The 12,130-nt window shown below is 37.8% G+C and overlaps 1 protein-coding gene across 3 annotated transcripts in view; it reads left to right on the forward strand.

The window, feature by feature from the left end:
- The first annotated feature begins 4,826 nt into the window (after positions 1 to 4,826).
- The window catches only part of c16h21orf91 (chromosome 16 C21orf91 homolog), a 29,907-nt gene continuing 22,603 nt past the window's right edge, over positions 4,827 to 12,130 (forward strand). Inside the window, exons 1-3 of one of the 3 annotated variants that reach the window (XM_053645268.1) lie at positions 4,827 to 5,015; positions 5,102 to 5,182; positions 10,584 to 10,715. In XM_053645268.1, the coding sequence (XP_053501243.1) occupies positions 10,589 to 10,715 (127 nt within the window). In that variant the 5' untranslated portion in view covers positions 4,827 to 5,015; positions 5,102 to 5,182; positions 10,584 to 10,588. The remainder of the gene's footprint in view (positions 5,016 to 5,101; positions 5,183 to 10,583; positions 10,716 to 12,130) is intronic. The other 2 variants (XM_053645269.1, XM_053645267.1) reach the window with 2 other exon arrangements.

A 12,130-nucleotide genomic window follows, 5' to 3' on the forward strand; every position in this document is an offset into this window, starting at 1 on the left:
ATTACTGGCAGTAAACTGTTGATACAGCCAGCTTTACTCTAAATAAATAGCAACGGTGTGATTAATAGCCTGCTAAGGTCTACAACATGCAGATGTTTTCATGAAGTAAATGTGTCATGTGATGCTACCTGCATGACTGAACTTGAAGTGCATTCCTTCCATTTTAACAAAATAAGTCGGTTAGTGTTCGAACCTTCAATGGCGCCATCCTGTGCACAGTAGCTGCAGAGACATGTTAGGAGAGATCAGAAGTTCTGCATGGACAGTATTGCGAAACATCCTGTACTGTCACCTCACAGTTTATCAAACAATTTAAAATTAATTGAACCATATTATAGATATAGTATAGATATATGAATGAATGAATGAACGAACCACTGGCCTGATTGTGAACTGTAATATTAAAACAATTCATGACTCAGTGATTTCCCTTCCTGGATCATGTTCTGCACATTTATTTTGTGTTTTCTCCCTTAAATGCACAGAATACAGGTGCCTGATGGGTTCAATCATCTGCATTAGATTAGAGAAAGCACATAAACTTGCAAATAAGGTTACTAGAACCAGACTTGATTATCACGATAACTATTTATCACCTATTTTGTCATGTCAGTTACGTTTTAGAGAGTATTAATACAATTATGCTTGCTTAGGTATAAATCACATGATCTCATCTCTGTACACCTTGTATTGTATGTTTGGCATTTTGGTTCAGGTGCCAATTTTATTCTACAGCAGTGCAGATCAATTTAAAAAACACTCAATCTCTTGAAAACACCCACTGTATTTTACTTTTGTTACAGATATTAGCAATATTGATATGTATCAAAGCAAACCTCCTTTTCTACTCATTCAAATTTTACTGATGGCAGGTTTGTGTGCATAGTTGGAGACCATGTGACAAAAACTAAAGTCATCGTTAAAGAGGTTGGACATTTTTAACAGGCAACCTGCGGCTTTTCTTAATTAAACAGCTACATGTTTGCTGTTGAAAAATCTTTTTAGTATAGTTTCATTTTAAGTGAAAAATGGTTTTTACATTTAAACTTCAAACAATGGTATTAGGGTTGTTTGTTATCATCATATGCATATTCAGTCAACCAGGTGGCGGTGCACACCTACTAATAAAGATAAATTCTTTTTAATTTATTCATCTTCAGTAAATGCTTTATCCTGGTCAGGGATGCGGTGAAATCATACAAATAATCTATGTAGTATACTTAAGTTGAATGTAGAAAATGAATGCCTAACAACATCTTTATACTTTCACCTCATTAAAAATGGCAGAATAGACTAATATGCTTGATATGCAATATGGAAACACCCCTCATGTCCTCCTCCATCCCACATTGCTAGCTGGCCAGCTAACCAACCTTGTACATTGTACAGTTGCAATCAAAATTATTCAACCCCCATTGCAAATCAGGTTTATTCTCAAAATTTACAGACTTTCATCTGTTTGCGATGAACAAATCAAACAAAAGCAATTGCAATAGTTCAACACAACAAATGCTTCAAGTGGTTTCCCCAAATTCAACTGAAAATGCAACTTATAATAACTTCTCCAGTTTCAAAATTATTCAACCCTTTCATGGCAAGCATCTTTAGTACTTAGTAGAGCACCCTTTTGCTGTTATGAACTGCTGCAAACGAGATGAGTTTGAGTTTGTCTGCAAAGCCAGACACCAGCTTCTGGCAGCGTTCCTGAGGAATCTTAGCCCATTCCTCATGAGCAATGGCCTCCAGTTCAGTAGTATCCTTGGGTTTAAGTGCTGCAACCGCCTCCTTCAAATCCCAGCAGAGATTTTCTATAGGGTTCAAGTCAGGTGACTGTGATGGCCCTGTAGAATCTTCCAGGACTTCTTCTGCAACCAAGCCTTGGTGGAATTTGAGGTATGCTTGGGATCACTGTCCTGTTGGAAGGTCCAATGACACTCAAGCTTCAGCTTCCTCACAGATGGCATGACGTTTTCTACTAGGATTTCCTGATACTTCAATGAATCCATCTTGCCTTCCACACACTGCAGGTTTCCAGTGCCAGAAGATGTAAAGCAGCCCCAGACCATCACCGAGCCACTACCATGCTTGACTGTGGGCAGAGTGTTCTTTCTTCATTCTTCTTCCTCCAGATATACCGCTGATCCATCATGCTGAAAAGTTCCACAAAACAGAATCCCAAAACTTCTGTGGTTTATTTATATGATTTTGAGCTGTCACTCAAGGGTTTTCGCAACCTGCCTTCACAGAAATCTGGTTGCAGCCATGGATAGCTTCCTTTTTCTGCACCGTCCAGGTATTTAATACATTTTCTACCCCTAGCCAGTTCAGGTATTTCATGTTTTCCAGCTCAAGCACACCTGATGCAACTAATGAAGCCCTTGATTAGTTTCATCAGGTGTGCTTCAGACAACACCTGTTTTGCATACTTGTGCTGTTGTGAGGGATTCTATTCAGGGGATTGAATAATTTTGAAAGTAAAAATCATTATAAGTTGCATTTTCAGTTGAACTTGGGGAAACCACTTGAAGCAGTCATTGTGTTGAACTATTAAAAATGTATATATATTTGTTCATTGCAAACAGCTGAAAGTCTGTAAATTTTGACAATAAACCTGATTTGCATTGGGGGTTGAATTATTTTGATTGCAACCGTACATACTGTATATTTCATCTTTAATATATTACATTTTCAGTGTGTCAAAAGCTTACACATACTTTGTTAGTATCTGGTGACATTGCCTTTTAATTGCTTCAAATTAAATTAAATGGTTCCACAAGCTTCTGAGATCTCCAGAATTTTTGTTCATTCTTTCTGAGAGAACTCAGGCATGTGGGCCTCCTTGCTCAAGAATGCAAAACAATCCCACAACACAATCCCACAACAAACCAATCCCACAACATGATGCTGCCACCCCCATGTTTCACACAGATGACTCTCTTCTTATTTTTAAAAAAACAAACAAACAAACACACAAACAAAAAAACACCCTTTTCCCTCCATACACACAGCCCCGATCGTTATGGCCAGACAGTTACATTTGTTTGTTTCATTTGACCAGAGAACACTCGTCCAAAAGGCTGGCGATCACCTGCAAACTTTAGTCTAGCTTTTTTATACCAGTCTTGGAGCAGGGGCTTCTTCCTTTGCACGACAGCTTTTCAGGCCATGTCAATGTAATACTCTCTAAATGGTGAATGTACATACTTTGGTACCTAATGCCTCAAGCTCCTTCTCCAGTTAATTTGTTGCTGTCTTGAGGTTCAGGCGAACCTTTCAGACCTTCTAAGTTATTTCATTCAGGAAAACTTGAACAGAATTTTCCCTGGAGAAAATCCCCTGTGAGCTCTGGGATTCCCCACTCAACATCTTGTTGGCTAAAGAACAATTACATTTTACACTAATACAGTCACAACGGTATTTGGGTAGTATATAGATTAAAAAAAAATGTACAATTAAAAGTGACGAATTATTGCTGGTTCAAGGGACAAAAGTGTGGACTGTACCATGTACATCCGTAGGCTGTTTACAACCAAGTAAAAGCCCAAATATGTCTATTATATACGATATGTGTAGTTGTTTGCTTCTGACACCACCATAACAATTACATATCATCAACATTAACAAGTACAGCTGAACGCAATGAATTCACTTAGTCGTTCGTATTTTGTTTCGAAACCTCCACCCTCGTTGACGAGATAATGGCTCATTCCGTACTTTCCGTAAACGGAAACTGCCCCGCTTCGTCACTGTTGCTGTTCTTGTAGTGAGTGTTGCCAAGTCCGCGGTTTTCAGACGGCCAGTGTAAATCGTAACCCCACGGCCGAGGCTTGAGCGTTTTAGACTACACACGCTTAATTGTGTTAGTCTTTGTGAACCGTAAGCGTAATTAATAAAAATTAATTCTAACTTAAGTTCATATTGAATAACAGAAACTTTACTTATGTGTCTCAGTAAAAGAGACACATGAGTAATCTGAGACAATTTCAGGATTTTGGTGAAAGGAGTTTGAAGACGAAATCTGTGTGGTTTAAAATGCATAGTTAATACACACGCACACGCACACACACACACACACACACACACACACACACACACACATATATATATATATATATATATATATATATATATATATATATATATATATATATTTCAAGTGGTTTTATTGTCGTTTCAACCTTATACAGCTGGTACAGTACACAAAGAAACAAACAACGTTCCTCCAGGACTGTGGTGCTACATAAAACAACACACTGACCACATGAGACGACACAGAACTAAATAAGACCTACAAACATTCTACATAAAGTGCACGTGCAAATGTGTGCAAACAACACAGGACAGTACAGTAACTACTAAAACAGGACAATAGGCACAGTAAGTGACAGTGTAGTGCCGAACAGTACACAGTTTTAGTGTGGAAGTGTCTGATATAACAGGTAGTGCAGAAGATAGGTGCCAAGGAGTAACAATATAATTAAAAAATGGTATAAATATAAACATAACATGCTATGACTGAGTATTCAGCAAATTAGCTTATACCAAATATGGAGATAGCAGTTATTGTGGTAGCAGCCAGGTAAAGTGCGTAATAGTGACAATAAATTAAATACTATATTTTTATAATACAGTAGCAGCAAAAATGCAACAGAGTGTGTATATATATATATATATATATATATATATATATATATATATATATATATATATGTATGTATATATATATATATATATTAATGTTACTTTGTTAATACTACAATATATTTTGGTTAGTATTTGGTTAATACTACAATATAATTATATCGTGTTAGGGTATTTGAAGTTTTGCTGTTGCGTTGATGACGCAGATCTGGCAACCCTGCTCCTTCAGCCGCTTCAATAACATCACAGGGGCTCTGGCGAGAGCGCGTGGGCTTTGAAGAGAACAACCGTTTACATCTTTTCAGGGTTTTTTTAATTTTATTTTTTATATTTTAAAGTTCGTTTCGAGGACTTTATTGACAACGTCAAATAAGGTAATATTGTTTTTTTTTGCCTTCCTTGTTCTTGTATTTTTCGAGAATGCTGCTCGGAAATGACTTCTTTTCGACGTTCATTTCAGGTGAACAGCAGCTGAATAACGGTCACGAACAAGTGCTCGGTCCCCGGAGCAGTGAAACGGTGCTAGCGAACAAGCTAACAAGTTAGTTTAGCCCTCTCCATCTCCTGTAGCTAGCTGTCCTCCGTGAACGTGTTTTTATTCAACAGCCGGTTGTTTCTAGCTCGACATGCTCAAACCAGCGGATATTGTGTAGGTTCGCTCCCGTTAGCTCAGCACAATTTACTTTAGCTTATAGGTAATAAAGTCGTTTTTCAATAATGGCAATACTTTCAACTAAATAAAAAAGAATAGAAAAGAACAAAACGCATGATATTTTGGCGTTTAGTTAATACCGTCACTCACTGCGTTTAAACTTTAAATAAAGGGCTTCTCCGAGCTAATTGTTTATCTGCGGTTCCTGATAAACAGCCGTGCTTCTTTCTATCTCTCTATCATTCTATTCTATTCTATACTCTTCTATACTATTCCATTTTCTATTCTATACTATTATACTATTATTCTATACTATATTCTATATATATATTCTATACTATTTATATATATATATATATATATATATATATATATATATATATATATATTCTTTATTCTATATTCTATACTATTATGCTGTTATTCTATACTATATTCTATTCTATACTCTTCTATACTATTCCATATACCACCAAGCAGCTAAACATCAGTTTAATAATCTGGTTTATAGAGATAAATACAGGCAAGGTAAACTCTCTTTTTGTTACTGGGGCTATTGCAGTAGTGTCTCGTGCCTAAAATGCTTATTTCAAAAATCATATTTGTGGTTTGTTCTGACATTTATCTCTTTTAAAGACCAGATTTCTTCTCTTTTAACAAAAACTGTTATTTTCATTGTTTTGAAAACTTAAGAGAAGGTTATAAGAAACAAAATGGCAGGCAGTGCAAGCAGATGCCCTGTATCACAAATTCATATTCTGTATTAATGTTTTGGTCTGAACTTTCCCATATCGTGAAATGGATTTTTTTTTTAGTCTTTTATCCACAATGCACTGGAATCTGTTATGATCGCGTAGAAAGCACACTACTCGAATATCATTTTACTTGTTAATTCCATTAGAACAAAGTTTAGTTTTAAATGCATTTGAATATTAATGAGCCTGTAAATTGATTTTGCCGCAGATTATCCACGCCTCGTCTGATGTGTTGTGCAGCGAGTAGCTGGTGCTGTAGTTAATCACACCACTTGACTATGTTTACATGGACAGCAATAATCTAATTATAGACCTTATTCTGAATAAGACAGTATTGTGATTAAGGTGTTTACATGAGTTATTCCTTTCATGTTCAGGTTTTACATGTTATAGAACATAGATTGATTAATGTTACACGTCATTACGTCCCCATGCCACAGCGTCCGACGTTCTCTCCAGAATTTCACGTATACAGTTCGTCTTCGTTATGGTACCGTATACAGTTTTGGGTGTTTTTATTTTAAATTTTTATGAATGCTTCAAGTGCAGTTAATTATTTGTCATGCTGTACGTGCAAATAAAGGACTGCTTGAAGCTGTTTTGCGTCCGAATCCAGATACTTACCTACATATGTGTATTTCGCCTATTATATAGTTGTTAAGTACGTGCTTTTGGACTCTCTTGTTTGCCGTCAAACGGTTGAGCACTGCCGTGTGTGTGTGTGTGCCTGTCGTAAAATGCGGTGTAAACTCACATGATGTTAATAGTGTGATTAAGGTGTTTACATGTCTATAATGCACTTCGATAATGCGACTAAAATAGGAATACTCCACATGTCTTAATTTGATTTGTGTTTACTTCGACTATGACTAGTCGGATTAAGGTCATCAATAATCACTGTTTACATGGTAGTTTATTAATCAGAGTATTGTCTTAATCGGATTAATATTGGATTTTTGTTGTCCATGTAAACATACTGATTGTGAAGGGCGATATGTTAAAGGGGTCATATCATGATTTTTAAACGTCAATTATTTTGTTTATTTGGTGTAATAGAATAGTTCAATGTGTAAACGCATTATTTGTCACATACTTTACATTGATAATGAGTCTTTATTGATCACGTGTACATATGCACAGTGAAATTATTTTTTTCGCATCCTCCAGCATGTTAGGAAGTTGGGGTCAGAGTGCAGCCATGATACAGCGCCCCTGGAGTAGAGAGGCTTAAGGGCCCAGCAGCTTGGTAGAGCTGGGGCTTGAACTCCCGACCTTCCGATCAGTAACCTGGAGCCTTAATCACCAAGCCACCACTGCCACATTATTGCAGTACTTCTATACCCAGGCTGCCTGAAACGCTCCGGTTTCTCCAAAGCCCCTCCTTCCGAAAAGTGCAGAGTGCTCTGATTGGCCAGCTGGCCAATTGCGCGTGTCCAAAATGTAATGCACCTTGGCTTAGCTTCAGCCTCCAAGGCCTTTAAAGCAATTCTAAGCTCCTAAGCAACAAGTCGTTTGGTTTTACCGTATCAGTTCGAACCCAAGTTAGATTCAGAAAATGCAGATGATTGAGCAGAACCAACTTTGCAAACGCAACTTGAGCAGAAGGTTTCACAGTGGGAAGTTTTAACTTTATAACTCTCTTGCCTTTCAGATACAATGTAAATTCCGACGCCCCACTGGCGGGCCATCCTGTGATTCGATTGCTATAAACCATTTCAATATACAGTCACAAAAGCAGCTACAATCAACATCACTGTCAGACCACCAACATACAAACAACTTACAAAAGTGAGGCAACTTAGCAAACTTGAGCTAGCATGCTAGCAGAGGTCTACAACTGAGCTACAGCACAAAATTCCACATTTGAACAGTCAGTAGCAGATACTTCATAAAATAATCAAACGCACTTACAGGTTCTGATTCATAAGCTCAAGCTTGTCCGAGCAAAGTGGGAATCGCCTCACTTTTCAGGAGTAGCCTTCGTGTGTAGCCTGCGTTGTACTCTCCCAGGTTCAGGAAGCTGTTTTCCGTAAAATACACTGTGCACAAGCAATTGTTTGAGTTGTACTGCTCAGGAACAACGTTATAAGTAAACAGTAACCACTGATTCCTAATTTCGTCCGTTTTCGGAAGGCTAAACAAAGGGTTTTCACTTTCACACCAAAACACAGTGTCTCTGGGAAATGGTGCCTGAATGAAGCCCCACCTTCTTTCTTTGTGCCTGCCTTTGGGCAGGATTTTGCTAATAGTGCACGCTTTGACGTAGACATGTTGTGGAAGTAATATCTGGACTTCGAACGACGCATTTCGGGCAGGTCTTGGGCAGTATTCTCTGTTAAATAGAATAAATCCCTTTGGGGGAGACTTTGAGCTTTGTGACTTTGCAGATCTTCTACATGCGCAAACAGATAAATTACTCACCCAAACAAAAGGAAAACATTAAAAATCATAATATGACTCCTTTAAAAAAGTAAAAAATATCCTGCATACCAAATGAAAGCTTGTGTTATGTGAAAATCAATAAGGAATAGGGTTTTCCCTCTCATTTGTCTGATTGTTGATCTTACTTGTCCAGGCAACTATCAATAAAAAAAACAACTAATAACCTGATCTGTCCACCTCTGTCAGAATATATGCTCCATTTGTGACTTTGCAAATTTACTTGAGTATGAGTAAAAAATAACATTACTCCCATCTCCGCCATCACAAACTTTTTAACTGTCTACTTCTGATCTGATTCATCCAAGACAGGCATTAATACCAGCTACAGTCCCCTCTGAAAGTATTGGAATGGCAAGGCCAATTATTTATTTATTTGTTTACATTTCCTGATATTTACATCTCGATGTGTTGAAAAGCTTACAACATGGCACCATTTGTTTGAACCCACACATTTTTCAGGTGATCAAAGATACTGGAACATGTGACTGATGGGTCTTGCCCAGGTGTGTCCTGTTAGTTTAATTAAGTATTTAATAGTTCTGAATGTTTACTTTTGGTTTGAGCCCTGGATTTCACCTGTGAAGACTGCATTTGTTGTTAAAACTGATAAACCAACATGAAGACTAAAGAGCTGTCATGAAAAGCAAACCATTTTGAAGCTGAGAAAAGAGGGGAAATCCATCAGAGCTATTGCACAAGCATTAGGCATAGCCAGTACAGCAATTTGCATTGTCTTGAAAAAGAAAGAGACCGCTGGTGTACCAACAACCCGACATAGAACAGGTCAGCCAAAGAAAACCATAGCAGTTGATGACAGAAACATTGTGAGAACTGTGAAGAAAAACCCAAGAACAACAGTCAGTGACATCACCAACAACCTCCACAGGGTAGAGGTGAAGGTATCACAATCCACCGTTCGAAGACTATTTCAAGAGCAGAAATATAGGGGCCATACCACAAGATTCAAACCACTTATCAACAGTTAGAATCAGAAAGCCAGATTGGAATTCGCAAAGAAATACAGAGATAAGCTAGAAAAGTTCTGAAACCAAGATTAACCTCTATCAAAGTGATGATATCAAACAGGCCAAAATATGAAGAAAGAAAGTATCTGCTCATGATCCAAAACATACAAGCTCATCTGTGAAACATGGTGGAGGTAGTGTCATGGCTTGGGCTTGCATGGCTGCTTCTGGAACACTCTCACTAATCTTTATTGATGATGTAACTCATGATGGTAGCAGCAGAATGAATTCAGAAATTTATAGGGGCATTTTGTCTGCCAATTTACAGAGAAATGCATCAATTCTAATGAGGAGGAACTTCATCATGCAGCAAGACAATGACCCATAACACACTGCCAACACAACAAAGGACTTTATCAGGGGGAACAAGTGGAAGATTTTAGACTGGCCAAGTCAATCACCAGACCTAAACCCTTTTGAGCAGCATTTCACCTCCTGCAAAGGAGACTGAAGGGAGAAATCCTCTGAAACAAACAGCAACTGAAAGAAGCTGCAGTAAAAACCTGGAAAACAAATCACAAACGAAGAAAGCAACAGTTTTGTGATGTCAGTGGGTCACTGACTTGATGCAGTTATTGTAAGCAAGGTATTTGCAGCCAAATATTAAGTGTTATTTACTTTAAGACTATCAATTCCAATACTTTTGCTCCTCAAAAAATTGCGTGGTCTGCCACAAAAGGTTGTTGCCAAGTTGTTTAACACAGAACTATGAACTGTTTAAACAATCAGTCTTACAGGGCATACCTGGGCAACAAGAAACACCTGTCAATCACATGTTCCAGTATTTTTGATCACCTGAAAAATGTGTGGGTGCAAACGAACACATCTAGATGTAAATATCAGGAAATGAAAGTTGAAACTCTGATCTGTCGTCTCGTGTTCTTCTTGTGGTGTGAAACCCAAATGTCTTCAGTGTACAGCATAAAACAACAGAATTTGCCTTGCTGTTCCAATACTTTTGGTGGGGACTGTATAAGTTTGTTCTGAGATGCAAAGTGTACGTGTAAGACAAAACTGGACCTGGAAGTGTTTTTTATTAATTAATTTATTTACATTACTTCTGTACAGGTGCAATGGTTGAAGAGGAACAATTTGTGAATATAGACTTAAATGATGACAACATCTGCACCATCTGTAAGCTGGACACAGACACGGGAACTCTGTCCTTTTGTCACGTCTGCTTTGAGCTGAGCATAGAGGGTAAGTGTTTGTGCTGGGGAACTTTGGTATAGAAATAAAATAAAAGAACGTCAACTGGACCTGTTTTGTCTGTTTAGGTTATATAGCTAAATGTGAATGCTCCACATTCTTCATTGATCAGTATCTGAGTCTGCTGTTTCCATGCTTGATCTAAAAAAGGACAGTGCCATTGTTTGGCCACATTGATTTCTAAAAGAAACTGTTTTATTTTTATGTCCTATGCAGGTTTAGCAGGTTTTTAAAGTTGTCCTGCAGCGACTTCTGACTGCTGCAGGCATGAGCTTTAAACATCCCTGCTGTTGTAGAATTGATACAGTTTTGGCGTCTTATGAAAATGAACACAACACTATGCTGAAACATTTATTTGCTATAGATTTACAAGTGTGAAGGTAAATAATGAGGAGAAACCAGAGTGCCTCATGTGTGGCAGAGTTTTTGTACGCTGTGAAAACAGAGGACACAGATATTTCTTTGCATATGCACTGAAAATGTTCCCTTCGCAAGCTCGGAGCAGCACACTTCAGGCCATGTGATTATAGGAAAATAGTACACGTTGGGATGATAACAGTAACACCTTTTTGTGTCGGGCCGCATCACACCGGCCCGCCGCATTTCCTTATGCGTTGTTCAAAACTGGATGTGATGTGAAATGAAATTAAATGTGTCCATTCAAGCACACCTTCTGATGGTTTGAAAAGTTATCAAGAAATTGTAACACGCACGTCCCACTAGACTGGTAAGTCAGCTCAAGAAATATTCCTTTGTTTTTAAATGTTACTGACATATCCAAAAATCTTCAAACGGTACAATAGTACTAAATTTTAAATCTTGAATACAAACTGTTCAGGGTGGTGAAGGCTTGGGGTCTAAAAAGTTTGGGAACCCCCGAGTTAGGTATTTTTAACATAATATAAACTGTCCCTCCAGGATTGAGTGATTTTAGTGATTGCAGCAATTAATGAAAACTCAAGGAAACTCCACAATATTCGCAGGAGCTTGCAATTTTTTAAAATTACTGCAGATTTCCCCCACGTTTATGCCAAGACGCGTCATGTAACGTCATCAGAAAGCACATTCAGCCAAAGTCCTCTTCGATTCACATGCATCGAACATGAGTACAGCTAAAAGGTCTCATTTACCAACAAGCATCACCTCAAATGACCGTGCAAAACAATGTTGTGCAAAAGTAGTTCTGCAAAAATGTTGCATCACAGATTTTTGAAAGAAGCCGCAGGAAAATCGAGCATTTTTGGCCGCAACGATCACAAAAAAACTTAACGAATTCCTGTATAAAGGGCTTTATCATGTAATTTCATTCTGTCCATGTCCATATGATAGAGGACTTAACTTCCAAGAATAAACTGGCAGCTTGACATACACAGTTCATCCTGTAGCACATTCCCATTTTCATCATA

Source organism: Ictalurus furcatus, chromosome 16, assembly GCF_023375685.1.
Source record: "Ictalurus furcatus strain D&B chromosome 16, Billie_1.0, whole genome shotgun sequence".
NCBI lineage: Eukaryota > Metazoa > Chordata > Actinopteri > Siluriformes > Ictaluridae > Ictalurus > Ictalurus furcatus.